Source organism: Triturus cristatus, chromosome 3_2, assembly GCF_964204655.1.
Source record: "Triturus cristatus chromosome 3_2, aTriCri1.1, whole genome shotgun sequence".
Classification (NCBI taxonomy): domain Eukaryota; kingdom Metazoa; phylum Chordata; class Amphibia; order Caudata; family Salamandridae; genus Triturus; species Triturus cristatus.
In genome coordinates, this window is record NC_140584.1 from 60,333,584 (window position 1) to 60,348,799 (window position 15,216).

Consider the following 15,216-nt stretch of genomic DNA (forward strand, 5'->3'; position numbering starts at 1 on the left):
GGCTTGGATCACACCGGACACTTTTCCTCTTCACGGCAGCAGCACTTTGCAGCATCACGCCATTGAAAACGACGAAGATTCCCGACACCATTTGACACCTATGCACCCGGCTTCCCTGGGTGAGGTAACACAAGTACTCCGGTGCTCACATGGGTGCTGGCCTTACAACCTTCTAAGTCTGAAAGCGTTTGCTCAAAGTCCTCTCCTAAGTGTCCTTAAGCTTTAAAATTCCAACCGCGACTTTCCCATAGGATTTTACGGAGCTCGCGGCTGTGTTCTCTCACTGCACGCGTCCTCCGTGGGTCCCGTGTCACTACATTGGGTGGTTCCTTGGGGGTGCCAGCGATTCTACGTGCTCTAGGCACTGTGTCTAGTCAAGTCGTGGTTGTTATACCACTTTCTTAATATATGGTTTGGTCTCCCCCTGGGCCCACTGTGTATTGTGCTATTTACTTTTGTTCTGGTACTTTAATATTGTGTATCTTGTTCTCTAATCTCATAAAGAGGTTAGTAGAGAGTGTTTAGTAATAAATACATATATTTTATATATATACCTTGTGTGGTTCTCCTTTTATTTGGTCATTCAGGTGGTTATACATTACATTCCTTCGAGACTTAGCCTGAAGGCTACTCTCCATAGCTACCACTACGATAGCTTTCAATAAAGGTTGTCGTTAACCTAATCATCAATAAGGGTTGTTTGAACTGGTACAAGGTGCCCACTTTAATTAGTGGACAACATATACCAGGCCAACTTCTCACACCCAGGAGTTGTCATGGAAGATTGCAGCGTTTTGAAAAGAGCTTGGGTCAGCGGTATGGGAATGTTCACAAAAAGATGTAAAAAATTGGGAAGCACTACCATCTTTATTATGGCCAGTCTGTCAGCCACGGATAGGGTAAAGCGTATCCAACGGGATATCTGTTCATCAAGCCTTGTGATGGCAGTGCCATAGTTCAGACAAATGACAGTTTCATGGTCTCTGTGCTCCCACACCCCCAGATATTTAACTGGCTCAGCACACCACTCCAAGGGATAATCCAAAGCCGAGGGGGGGGGGGGGGGGTCCATGCAAGTTGTTAGCGGGAATACGGTAGATTTGGACCAATTATTGCTCAATCCGGAGTACCATTCACTTTATGTATTCTCTAATGACTGGCACCAGGTTGAATTTGCGGGTCCTGGACGTATATCACCATATCGTCCGCATATAGGGTTAGGACTATGGGCCGCTGTTGAAAACGTATGGCCACTGTTGCATGTTTCCGTATTGTACATGTGAAGGTCTCCCGTGCTAGCGCAAATAGGAGTGGTGACAACGGGCAGCCTTGTCGCATTCCCCTGTGTATACCTATCGCCTCTGAGGTGATCCCATTGACCCTGACCCTCGCCATAGTAGTAGTATACAACAGTTGGATCCGCCGAAGGAACGCCTGAGGCATGCCAATGCGGGACATCACCGCAAACTTATATGATCATTGTATAGAATCAAAGGCCATGGTGGATAGAGGGATCCAACTGATAGAGACCCGAAAAGGGCATGAACAGTTTATGGGCAGTGGACCAGGAGGGCACAAAACCTGATTGGTCCGGCAATACTAGTGAAGGTAGTATGGGCTGCAGGCGAGTAGCCAGAGTCTTGGCAAGTACCTTCATATTTGTGTTAATTAATGAGTGGGCGATATGAGTCATGTTTTTAGGTGGCTTACCAGGTTTTGGGAGTGTTATTAGCAATGCTTCCCGCAGTGTCGGTGGTAGGGTACATTTGTTGTATGCCTCTTGGTATAAACGGCGGAGATGTGGTATCAAGAGTTCTGCATACATTTTATAAAATTCCCTGTGGAGTCCGTCGCTACCCGGAGCCTTCCCGCTGGGGAGTGTGCGGATTGCATCTTTAATTTCCTCCTCCGTGATGGGCTGCATTAGGAATTCCCTTTGCCCCAGGGACAGCCAGGCAAGTGCAATATCATTCAAATACAATGTTGCTTCCCTCTCTGGGGCAGAGGTAGGAGCGCTGTATAATGAGATATAAAAGTTTACAAATTGATTCACAATGGACAGGGTATCATAGTATGTGCATCCCTCTGGGCTAAGAAAGCAAACACAAAGAGATAATGGACGGAGCACTGAAACTTATCAGACACCCCCAATTACACAGATCTGGGTTGAATCCATCATCATTCTTTAGCTCACTTCGCCACCACAGTACAGACACAGCTATATGCAAATCAGTCTTGACCCTGTGCCTCATGGGAACAGTCCAGCCTGAATTGCCAAGCCATGTCGTCCCTGGACCGGAAACAAGCATGCTGGGACCGGTTTCAGGCTATCAGCCCTCATCAGTCAGGATAGCTTGAATCCAGTGGCAAAGTGAGCAAGGGACCCACGTCTGGGCCTACCCTGCCAACTTAGGGCGAAGAAAGCAAACACAAAGAGATGATGGACGGAGTGCTGAAGTTGCATATAGCCGTATCTGAACTGGGGTAGTGAAGTGAGATAAAGAACGATGATGGATTCAACCCAGATTTCTGACTGGGGGTGAGTGTCTGAAAAGTTTCAGTGCTCTGTCCATCATCTCCTTGTGTTTGCTACATCCCTCTGGGCTGTTAGTTTTCACCACCTGTGTGTGACCTCTGGGCCCTTTTATCTTTTCCCCGAGATGCTGGCTCGGCATCCATATGCCTATGCCACCCACCGCTTGAACATATAGTGTATTTCTTGGTCTGCTGTGTCATTATATTATGTGATGTGTGCACGGATGTCAGCTAATGTCTGGGTATCCAGTTAAATTTCGTACTCTCTCTCCAGTTCCCGCAAGGTGGTGTACAGGGTACTAAGTTGAGCGCAAATTGACTTTAACACTCCTGATTGGAGCCCGATACAGACACCCCTGATGGTGACCTTGAAGGCCTCCCATCGCGTACCCTTCTCCTCAACTGTGCCCTCGTTGTCAGAAAAAATTGTTAGGTTTCAGGTCTGATCCCATCTCGGAATACATCGTCCAGCAGTGCTGAAGCCTGCAGCCTCCAATCCAAACGAGCCATGTGTGTAGGAATTGCTATGGACATGAGTACCGGAGAGTTCAGACCCCCCCAGTTGGGGGCATCGGAGCTTGGTGAGCACCTGCCGCAGCTACATCGGCGGGGGTGGTTCACCCGTGCAGCGGCACCAATGTTCTTAGTTAGTTTGGGGTTGGGGGGAGGGGGGTGGTTGTGGGGTAGGGCTGAATTGAGTATTATACTGATCTGCTCTCTGTAAGTGCAGTACATACCACTCGGGGTACTGGTTGATTGTCTCGTTCGCTTATAAACATTGACAATGTTGGAAATGTTGTAACTCATCGATGGAGAGGCGGATCTTTGTAAGTTGGATACCAGATCTTAGACTATTTTCAGAAAAATGCACAGATGACACATGGATGCACTATGTAAATGTAATTTTGTTGTCTGATGCTCAATAAAGATATTTAAAAAAACAAATGAGTACCGGAGAGTTATCTGACAGTGTTTGCTGCATCTGCCGGGTCCCAACTATCCATATGCTTACTTTCTTTGTGAGTAACAAGCAATCTAACCGCAACCACATGTTGTGGACATATGAAGTGTTTGGGTGCTGCACCCTCCAGGCATCCAGCAGGCCGTACTACTTCATACCCTCCCTTATTATTCGACCAGAGTTCTTAATGTGCTTGTCCGCGGTAGCGCATCTATCCATTTCAGGATCGAGATAGACATTAAAGCCCCCCTCCCCATATCACTGTGGACAGTGGCAACCCCAGCAACATAGTCCACAGTGCCTCAAAAAAGGCAGGGTCATCTACATTAGGTCCATATATATTTATTAGTGTGACCGGTGTGCCGCCCAGATTACACCATGCCAGCACATATCTACCCTGATCATCTACCTCGGAGTGTCAGAGTGAAGGGCGTCCCTTTGTTGATCAGGAGCAGGGCGCCTCTAGAGTATGAAGAGTATGAGGATGCTATGCGTACATCCGCCCACTTTATCCCTACCTCTTAGGCTGCCTGCATGGTGAGGTGCATCTGTTGCAAGGATGCGATGTGTATTGACTGTCGATGTGGATGGGCAAAGACTTAACATACCTTTTTGAAGTTGTTTAAACCCTGGGCTTTTCATGTGAGAAAGTTAAACCATCCTATGGACTGGGCCATTGTGTCTGCGTGGTAATCTGTTGCATTGAGTGTGGTTCTACACTCGCGATGTAGTGTTGGACCTTAGGGGTTAGTAATATCATATGAAGCTAGGATCTCTGAAAACACCAACATTCCACCCCTTCCCACTTTAGCACCACAACTTTGCTAAGGCCATTCCTAGTAATAGAAACTAAAAAACCCCAACTGACAAACCATATAGCTCCTAGTCGTTGCAAAGATAAACAAAAATCCAGTTTGGAAACTATGTAAGGAGCACCCTCACAGGGGTAGCCAGGAGCTGGAAACCCTCCATGTGTACTGAGGTGGCCAGGCATCAGCTCAGCAACTTAGTATAACAGGAGCGTATTCCCAGTGGAGTGCCATCTAGGGGCTACAGGGCCTGTTGGCATCCTCCACCAATAATTCAGGGTCGAGGCACTTTACAACAAGCATTTGCAATGCAATAGGTCTCGCATTTATACGAGTTTGAGCTATTGGCATTGTAAATGACAATGCTTTTTATTTAAGTTTGGTTTTTGTAAAACATAAATAAATGGCACTGTCATTTACAATGCTAATAGCTCAAACTCTCGCAAATGCGAGACCGATTGCATTGCAAATGCTTGTTGTTGAAGGTTCTGTTGTGCACAAAACCAATATGTAAAGATGGCTTTGGGTCAGCATATTACTTGTGATTTGTTGACTTTATGTTCATCTGCCGCTTCATGACGCACACCGTACTCGTGTAGTGATGCAGGAACAAACATATGTCATCATGCTGGAGTCAACAAGTGCGTAAGTGGCAACGTTTATCAATTCTCGTCCACCAACTTATTCATGTTACCATAGCATATTGTGTTGTCTGGAACGGACGACATAGAATAGTAATTATGTGTTTCCCATAATGCAAATCGTCTCTTGGACCGCTTGTAGACCAATACTGAACATTTTATTTGGTGCTCCACTGTAATGTGAGTGAAACTGTTTTGACATGAAAAGTGTTACCCGCTTCTTCTAGGATTTTTTACAGTGAGAAGGGGTTTCCTTACTTCAGACCCGAGTTGAAAATATGTTTTATTTCATGTACGAGTTCAACAAATAGGGGTTTCAACTTCAACCAATCAGGAAATAGATATGAAAAAAGGCCCCTTTCCTGAAATGTGTGTGCTAGACAAGTAGCCGTGAACAGCACGTCCGTGTCCTGATATAAGCTGAACACCGATTGGTAACATTTCCAGTAGAGGGCACCAGAAGACAAGCATAGAGGTCGGACGGTTGCCTTGACAAGAATCGTAAGAGATAACATGGACGACTTCCATTGACGCCAAATATTTACGCTCACCGCTCAGAATGAACGTCCGTTCAGGCAGCACGATGCATTCTGGATAATAATTGATGTAAACATGCAGTAGCAGAAAGATGATTAATTTAAGAAATTATGAAGTTCTACAGACCATCTTCATGAATCTCTTGTGTCAATGTGCAACGGAGCTAAGCGGCAGATCAGGTGCAATTCAGGAAATATCTTATCCATAGGAAAACTGTAGTGTAAAACATTAGTTCAGATATTCGCACCCAGAGCGAAAAGGCTAAACGCATAATGAACAAGAAATGAGTGAGGAAGAGTAACGGGCAGAGACAGAAGGTGAAAGAATACAAATATATAGAAAGCAGAATGAGGAGCGAAAGGGAAACGAAGAGAGAACAAGAAGGGCTGGGCGAGAAGGGAGGGGGGAATGGCAGCAACAGAGGAGCCCGCGAAAGTGAAAGTGATCGTGATTACGATCGCTACGGAGGAAAGACACATGGCGCTGCGCGCGTGCACGTTCACGTGCACTGTAGCTTTAGGCCACGGCAGCACTTTGAAAAGCCCAGATATAAAATGTCTCTTTGAGCCTTTGGCTCGCGAGACCTAAAAAAGGTGAGTGTATCCCAAGGTCAGATACGGCAATTGCTCACCCAAATTAAGCGTGAGGGGTAGCATGCGGCAAAATATAATACAATATCACCCTGCTTAGTGGATCAGTTCCTAGCAGTAACTGAGTACATTTTTCCGAGAGCAGTCCCTCCAAAACAAGACAGCCAATACACATAACAGCAGAGCACACTGGAAGGCTTAGGCAAGAAAATACCTACTTTCTAAAAGTGGTATTTTCAAACACAGAGTATAAAAATAAACTTCACTAAAAGATGTCTTTTAATATTCTGAGCTCAGGAATACTAAATTCGTTTTTCTACCATGTTCTGTGGATCAGTTAGGACTATAAAATGTAATAGCCAAACCTCCCATTCTGGCTTATGGAGAACAGGTAGCCTTACAGTAGTGAAAAACGAAATTGGGTGTAATTCACTACCAGGACATGCTACACACATCAGAGCATGTCCTACCTTACACATACAATGCACCCTACCACAGGGTTGGCTTACATAATGCCAAGGGAAGGTTCAGGGGCTGGGAAGTGGGAGCACTTCACAGCCAAGATGGCAGTTCTAGACTGCACACAGACACTGCAGTGGCAGGTCTGAGACACACTTGACAAGCTGCTTCTGTGGGTGGCGCAAACCAGCGCTGCAGGCCCACCAGCAGCATTTGGTTTATCAGCCCTGGGCACACACAGGCCACTCTACTAGGGACTAACAGGCAAACCAAATAAGCCAATCATGGATATACCAATTCTCATGTCCTCTTTACACAGGGAGCATTCGCGCTGTGGCACTGAATGGCAGAGGCACAGCGCCCAGAGCGTCTATTACCAGCAAAAACCGAGGAGACGACAGCGAAAAATGGAAGGGAGACCCACGCCAATGGTGCCAGGTCTAACAAGCACCGTTTCAATATCTAGCTGTTTTGCGGCCATCGCATGCACTTCATACTCGGTGGACGATATGTGCTGCTCCGCCATGTTCAGACATGAGGCATGTTTGTCTAGCTTGGATGCCAGAGAATCCATTCTGAGAATCAGAGCATCGTTTTTGCCATTGATATATTGCAGACTGTTTTGCACTGCGAGCAATGTAGCCTCCAGCATGGTGGTGGTAACTTGGGTTGACTGGTCCTGCTCAGAGTCTGAATGGGCATGCTGCTGTACTCTAGGTGTATTACCAACCACAGGGTCGGCCAAACAATAGTTCAAGAACTCATACAATACAAAGTGTAAGTTTATTGTAAGTTTATTGTTCTTGAACTATTGTTTGGACTAATTGTACTCTAGGTGTACGCAGCGATTCGATTGTGAGCCAGGCCTGCCGTTTGTCGCTTTTCCCCTTGGTGGGTGGGTTTATAGGTACTGCCAACAGCACTCTGGTGGTTATCCAGCTATAAGTCACTTTCAGGTTTGGCAGCGCGAAGAGGCCCATCAGCCAACGCCCCCGCGCAACACTGGTAATGGGGCCAGGCCCCGGCCCCGGCCCACAGTGAGTTCTCACCGCCTTTCACTTGCCTCGAGAACCATCACAGGCGGTCAATCTAGACCCAGGGGGCTGCTGGGTCACCTCAGGCTGCCCGGTCACCTCAGGCTGCCCGGTTCCAGCCGGCCCCAGCAAATTAAGTAAGCCCGGGATCTGGGACCGTGTCAGTGGCCGATCTAAGTCCGGGCGGCACATCGTTAGGCAGTCCTGGTGATTCTTTTATTTATTTTTTCCCGCTGCAGGTCTCCGTTCACAAAGTCTAGGCCCGTTCTCAGCCTGCAGGGGGCCAACCCCCGGATAGCACAGCGCGGCAGAGCTCTGACCCGGCCACACTGTAGGATGCCACAGGCCAAGGTGCCCGGCCTGTGCCCGGCTGTACCTCCGCACTGGCAACCTGACCCGACATTTAGCCCAGGCCCCGTCCCCCATTCGGTTGGTTGGTCTATCGTGGCCCTGCTGGGCAGCTTCGGGGGTAAGTAGCCCGCGTCGGAGCACCCGCCCCAAACTCCCCCCACTTTTTAAAAAGCGAACCTCAATGTTTCCGTGTTTAGCAGACTCCCAGCTTTGCTTCATAGGCCCCCTTGTAGTGTCCATCCCCTGCAGAAGAGGCCTTATCCTACGTCTGTGGGGGAGATAGTTGACTCTACGTCGGGTGTCCCCCATCCTCCTTACTAAGACTCAATGGTAGGCTTAGGCTTGTTAAATTTCCAAATGTCGCTGAGAAAAAGGAGCCCAAGTCCAGCCTTCCTCCTCTGTGGACCACATGGAGAGCAGCCCCAATGAAGTCGAATGATTTAGGTACCAATGACGAAACGCATGTTGGCTACAAGACTGATAGCAATGGATACTGAATTTCTGGAGTGATTTCAATCTATGTGAAGAATGAGGACTAAAACGACAAAGGAATACTACAACTTTTTGTACTGACATCAGGGGGTCTTAGAAGTTTGTCCAAGTCGGGGACTTTGTCCTCACTTGATTTAAGGGTGTGGGTGGGCAGTCTTTGCCCTTGGAGCACCAGAGAAGCCAACTCGAGGTACATGGGGATATTGAAAGTTTTGCGCAATTGGTAGCCTTGCCACTGATACATTTTCATGTCCAAAAACTTTAGTTGCGCAGAATGTGTCCTTAAGTATCCAGCGCTGAGGGTTTACTTGCGTCACCCACAGGAGGTGTTCCCCGTGGAGACCATGCGGAAGGCAGCACAGCTGGGGTTTGGAGGGATCTACGTGCGACCTGAGGTGGGGGGATCGGGACTGACGCGACTGGACACCTCCATCATCTTCGAGGCCCTGTCGACTGGCTGCACCAGCACCACAGCTTACATCAGCATTCATAAGTGAGTGTATGTACAATGTTTGTGCTCGGGGTGTAAATCATAAGGCATTTGGTTCCCATTGTACTAGTATGCCTAGTGTAAATTGTGTGGTTTCAGAAAGGACTTTGAGCTGGAATAATTTGTGTACTTCATTTGAAAGGGTGGAGTTTACTTCATTTTTGGAAATAGAGAAATACTACTTATTCTAAGAGTGAAGAATTAGTGTTTGTATTATACTCAAATGAAAATGTACATTACTAAAGAACCCAATACTTTATTTCATAGAATCAAAAGTGTGACTTTCCTCGCAGTGCCATTTCCCCATTTATGCTCCTTGACTCTTCTCACATTCTGTGCCGAGCTAGACTGCACTGTCTTTGCATTGCTGCATTGTGCTGCCAACTTGGTTTCTGCAAAGGCTAGTTGTTAGGGCGATTCATACTGCACCGTGCATGTGGTCTGCGCGGCACATCTTGTGCCATTCTGTGCAGTACCGAGGCGCCATTTGATCACAGGGTGGTGATTAGTCAGCTCCAGAATTACTGCATCTGTGCTTACTGCACTTACTGCAAACCTGTGTCCCCTTAGTAAACATCACAATGCGAGTGTAACAGTTTTCATAATATATTGGAAGAAGGCTTGCACCTGCTTGCACACCGGCAGGAGAAATTCGAGAGACTGATTTTTATTTTTTTATTTTTATGAAGCGCACGCTGAAAGCACACTACCATACACTACTAGAATCCTTTAACTCGTCCTGATGGTACTCATCACATCGACGTTGGAAGGATGAGAAGTGAGTTTACGCCAATAGCATTTGACAGGTGACGTTTATCGTACACACAGATTCTTTACAAGGACATTAACTGCCTCATGGAGGTATTTGGAAAACGTATTGTATGTGGTATTGCACATAGACCTTGACACATATTGACATTCGCATGTAAGTACACTGTCGTCACTAGGCATCCTGAATTCACTAGTGTAAATGCAGTAAGAAAGCGTTCAGCAGTGAAAGGTGCATTGTGTTCTTATACTAAGTTCGAATTTCAACAGTCGCAGGTTCTTGGACGATCATTTCCACACAAGATTGAGCACCCTGCAGTGCAACCTTATTCAAGAGCGGGAATGGGTGCGTGGTGCCACCGACAACATGCGTGAGCTCAAGTGTCCCACTCTGTACCAGCATACCCAGCAAAGTGAAAGAGCAGTACGGGGCGCTTTAACAAAAAAAAAAGCATTTGTTTGTCAAGGTGACAAACACATGTTTTTTGGTTTTTTTAAAGCGCCCTATGCCACACTTTAACTTTAATGGCGGCCACACCTCTTTATTTAGACGCGGCTCGTCTAAAAGGTGTGCGGCCGCCATTAAAGTGAACGCGCGTGATGGGGCACTTGTAAAAAAAAAAAAAGAATTGTAAAAGGGGGCACAGTGCTGAAACCCTAGTGCAGGGCCCAGAGGTAAAGCAGGCACCCTTGTAGGAAAGCCCTTCGTGCCTGCAATAGGGGAAACTCATTAAAGGAAATAGTGTTCATAGACCGTGTAACAACACAAGTAAAAAGTCCAGTCCTTTGGGGAGGTTACAAATGCAGACAAGGCAGTACTAAGGAGGGACTACTAAGCCTATACATGAATCAAAAGCAACTATTTAGAAACAACAGTAACAGGAGCCAATTGAAAAGATGGGCAGAAAATGGGTGGAGCTTCAAGTCCATACCTGAATACAGCATGCCTCGCATGGCAGCTCATGTGCTTCCCATGCTTGACCAAAATAAGCGCTCCTGCAGAACATAAAACTGGCCCACAACCAAACCAAAAAACGCCACACACTGGCCTAACAGGCAACTAGCACTGCCTGATTGCCCTATCGCCCTGTCGAACCCTGAGAAACGTAGCCGCAAAAAACCTAAGAAACGAGACCACATATTTTTAACACAATTCGGGCAGCTATCTATGTAATACATGTATTTAATAGCCCGGTTTCAGGCTACTGTAGTTGAGGGAAGACCTACTCAGGCTTTCACTTTCACTGTCTCGGTATTTCCCTTACCACTCTTTCTCTCTACAGCATGTGTGTTTGGATGATCGATCGCTTCGGAAACGAGGAGCAAAGACACCGGTTTTGCCCGTCCCTCTGCAGCATGGAGAAGTTTGCTTCATACTGTCTAACAGAACCAGGTACTTATATGTTTGGTGCTGGTGAATAGTAGAGGAGTGCAGCTTGTCGTGGAAGGATAGTGAAGGAAATATGTTAATTTCATGTTTTTTTTCTTAAAGCACAGCCATTTCCCCCAAACTTGGACCTTCACAGTATATTTTCTGATTAAATGATTATAGCTTTTAAAAACTGTACAGTGGAGATCATATAATAATCTTTTTGGATAAGCATCACCATTTTGTGTGTGTGTCTCAGTGCGTGTCTCAGTACCGAAAGTTACTCCACTGCACAAGTTATAGTGTCTTTAGATAAGTATAACTGGGAATTTATGTGGTTTTTGGATGGGTAAAACGTCAACCTAATTATAACCTACTTGTAATCTTTGTTTGTTTTTCTTCAGTGAATTTCTATGTTTTTTTTTTTACATATGTAATATCTAAATACCACGTTAATACAACCCCCACCACGCATGGCCTCTGGCCATGCCATGTGAGGCAGGGTGTGGCCGCAGAGCCTGGCCTTCGGCCAACCCCCCTTGTCCCCCCCCACCACCGCATACACCCATGTGTGCAGCGGGTTTTAGTGTGTGAGTACGTTTTATTCCCCATTGTTTCTGAACCCATGAATCCTTTGCAAGTTTACACAAAGAGCTACGCTGAACGCTGCAATGGATCCGCGGAATCCGCAGGAAAAAAAAGAAATGGGGAGATTTTTGCACAAGGGTCCATCTCTCCCATGTGCTCAGGATACCTGTATCCTGATCCCCTTATGTCTGTTTTTAATTCTTTTTTCCTCCCCGGGCCTAATGTGAGAAAGAAAATGGCAGCTGCAACTTTCCTCTCGGGTTGTGGTCAGCCAATCAGGGCCTTTGTTTTCCTCCGGATTCGCTAATCCTCCTTCAGTGCATCTGCGAAGGATCCGTGTCCCTAGATTTACAAATTTCTTTTTTCTTAACCAACTCCAAAACTACTTAAGGGATTTACACCATATTACAAAAAGGGCTTTTTCTGGACCAAGAGCTAGATTTAGGCCAAACTTGGTATAATTCCATTCAGTTGTTCGGGCTGCAGTCATGTCTAATATCCCTATGGGAAATTGCTTGGGGAAAACGTGATTTGGGCCCCACCGACCCTTTTTTATCTGTCCCGCTTCACGAATCACCCCAACATTTTCCACACCGCAGCTGAAGTGAGTCGCAAACTAGTTTTGCAAATTTCGTGAAGATTTGTCACACAGCGCCTAAGTTATTAGCAAAACAAAAAACGCTTTACTATGGAAACTAGGTCCTAACTATATACTGATGACCTACCATAGGATAGATAGAGATACATAGAGAGAGATGGAGAGAGTTAGAGAGACGGAGAGAGCTAGAGAGACGGAGAGAGCTAGAGAGACGGAGAGAGCTAGAGAGACGGAGAGACAGATAGAGAGACGGAGAGACAGATAGAGAGACGGAGAGACAGATAGAGAGACGGAGAGACAGATAGAGAGACGGAGAGACAGATAGAGAGACGGAGAGACAGATAGAGAGACGGAGAGACAGATAGAGAGACGGAGAGACAGATAGAGAGACGGAGAGACAGATAAAGAGACGGAGAGGCAGCTAGAGAGGCAGCTAGAGAGAGACGGAGAGGCAGCTAGAGAGAGACGGAGTGGCAGCTAGAGAGAGACGGAGTGGCAGCTAGAGAGAGACGGAGAGGCAGCTAGAGAGACGGCAGAGAGAGAGAGACGGAGAGGCAGAGAGAGAGAGGGAGAGTCCGAGAGAGAGAGAGAGGGAGAGTCCGAGAGAGAGACGGAGAGTCAGATAGAGAGAGAGACACAGATAGCGAGAGAGAGAGAGAGACCGACCGATAGCGATAGATATATAGAGAGATGGGGGAAGAGATATTTTTATTTATTTAGTGGGTTATACAGAGCACATTCAGTAATGATACAAGGAATTAACAAAAATAACTGAAATAAGAAATTAATCAAAAACAAATTAATCCGAACATACATATTATCATTGTTTGGATTCATTCTATACATTTTAAAAAAAAATTTTTAATTAAATAATTTTTATTGTGATTTTGTTACAACATTGCTGATTACAAACGACACTTGCATTTTTCAGATCGTACATTTTACAAGGTAGTGCATTAGGAGGAACATTGTGTAAGTGTTTACATCTCCTCCGCTTTCTCGACATGCACTTCTCAATCGCTGATGATAGTATGTCCCCGTGGCTCCACAACAGTGTGTGTGTGTATTAGTCAGCGGTGAAGGAACCGATTAGAGTGCAGGTGAGGGGGTTACAATAAATCCTATTAAAATCAGGGCAAAATACAACTAAGAAGAACACAAATAGTTATAAGGGTAGCTTTAAAAATGATAGCGCGATATTGAGGCGCATAGCGCGAGTACCCAGAGTGGTGGTCACTCTGGGTGGGTGTTGCTGACGAGCGGTCTAGCGCTCCGGATGAGTGGAGGGACGCCTATTTAAAGCTCCCTCCAACGCGCAGCGGGTACGTGCAGTGGGCGTGCCTTCGCTGTGCCTGAGTCGTGCCAGAGTCCTGCCCGTCTGCGCCCATCCGCGCTAAGGAAGCGCGGCTCGCGGCAGAACTCTGGACCTGGCCATCATGACTATACCTTTGAGAACTTATAGTAGGGCCGATCTACTGGCCCATCAGGACCGATGTACACACTGCGAGTTTTCGCCTGTAGTCCCGCTGTGTGGCCCATATCATTGTAGGTGTGGTGCTTGGTCATTGGAATCCCCCTCTCTTATACGCCCCTTGGGGCCTGTTATAAAGAGGGTAGGAGAACGGGACCTGAGTATCTGGAGCTTAAACGTCAGATCTGTGGTAAAGCACCATCAGGAGGTTTACGACCTTCTTATTGATGGTTCGCCGGATGTGCTCTTTCTGACGGAAACGTGGCTCCAGGACTCTGACTCCTCGATAATTATAATCGGACGACTAGAGGTGGAGGTATTGCGATGGCCACCAAACTGTGTTATCCCTGCGAGTGGAAAGCCGCTGAACTTTTGGGGTGTGAGGGTGCCCTATTTAAAATAGCGTTTAGTTACCAGTTTACCTTCTCTGGGCTATTAATTTACCGGCCTCCGGGCTGTGACTCTGTTTTTAGGGCTGCTCTTCCTGAGTATATTAGCATAGAGGCACTAGGATGTGCAAATTTTAATGTTGTGGGAGATCTTAATCTCCATTTGGACTGCCCTTCTTTACCCTCTATTAGGAGCTTTCTGGCGGATCTTGAGGCTCTACAGCTCTCGCAGATGATTACTTTCCCCACACATAAAGGTGGTCATATTCTTGACCCGTTCTTCACAAATCTAGAAGGATTCAGAGTTCTTGGTTCCTCCCAGTTGGTTTGGACAGACCACATGCTGGTGAAAACGGCATGCTCTTTGTCTGACTCTCCTTTTCTATCTCAGGATAGACTTGTTCTTAAACGACTCTGGAACAAATTAAGACTGGAGGACTTTTACCATCAGCTCGAGAAGGTTCCTTTAGGTCCGCTCACCGAGGTTGATTGTGGATACGACTCCTTCTGTGAGTGGATATCTGGTGCCCTCGACTCTCTGATTCCTATGTGTTGGTCCAAGTGTCACCGGAAGGAGCCGAGCCCTTGGTATGACACTTCCTTGGCATCTCTTAAGAGGGCCTGTAGACAGGCCGAAAGATTATGGAGGAAGTCGTACGACCCAGATCTGAAAATATGTTATCTGGCCAAGGTCAAGATTTATCACAGGGCAGTGTGTCAAACTCGCGCTTCCTTTTCTGCTCAACAGTTTCAGAACTCTGCCAATCCATCGAAACTTATTTTTAAAGTATTAAAGGACTTGATGGCGAAGAGAGCAACTGCAGTGGAAATATGCTCGGACTCACATTGTGAGGGTTTGGCCTCTTTCTTCCATGAAAAAGTGCAAGCCATCTATCGCACTTTCCCAACGGGTTCCCTGCTGCTAGAGCAGGTTGGTCGCACCTTAGGTGAGGGGGAATGTCTTTCCATCTTACCCCCCTTATCTCTGGAGGTGTTTGACTTTCTCAGCGCCAAAATCAAGTCTGGATCTCCGGCAGACCCGCTGAAACCGGCCCAACTCAAGACCCTGGCACCGGTTTGCCGTACCCCGGTGCTGTCCTTGATCAACCTGTCTCTCTCTTCTGGAGTGGTTCC

The 15,216-nt window shown here is 46.7% G+C and overlaps 1 protein-coding gene across 2 annotated transcripts in view; it reads left to right on the top strand.

The window, feature by feature from the left end:
• Positions 1 to 15,216, top strand: part of ACAD8 (acyl-CoA dehydrogenase family member 8) — a 262,307-nt gene that overhangs the window by 109,433 nt on the left and 137,658 nt on the right. For both annotated transcript variants that reach the window (XM_085647236.1, XM_085647237.1), the window contains exons 3-4: positions 8,733 to 8,902; positions 10,951 to 11,060. In XM_085647236.1, the coding sequence (XP_085503362.1) occupies positions 8,733 to 8,902; positions 10,951 to 11,060 (280 nt within the window). The remainder of the gene's footprint in view (positions 1 to 8,732; positions 8,903 to 10,950; positions 11,061 to 15,216) is intronic.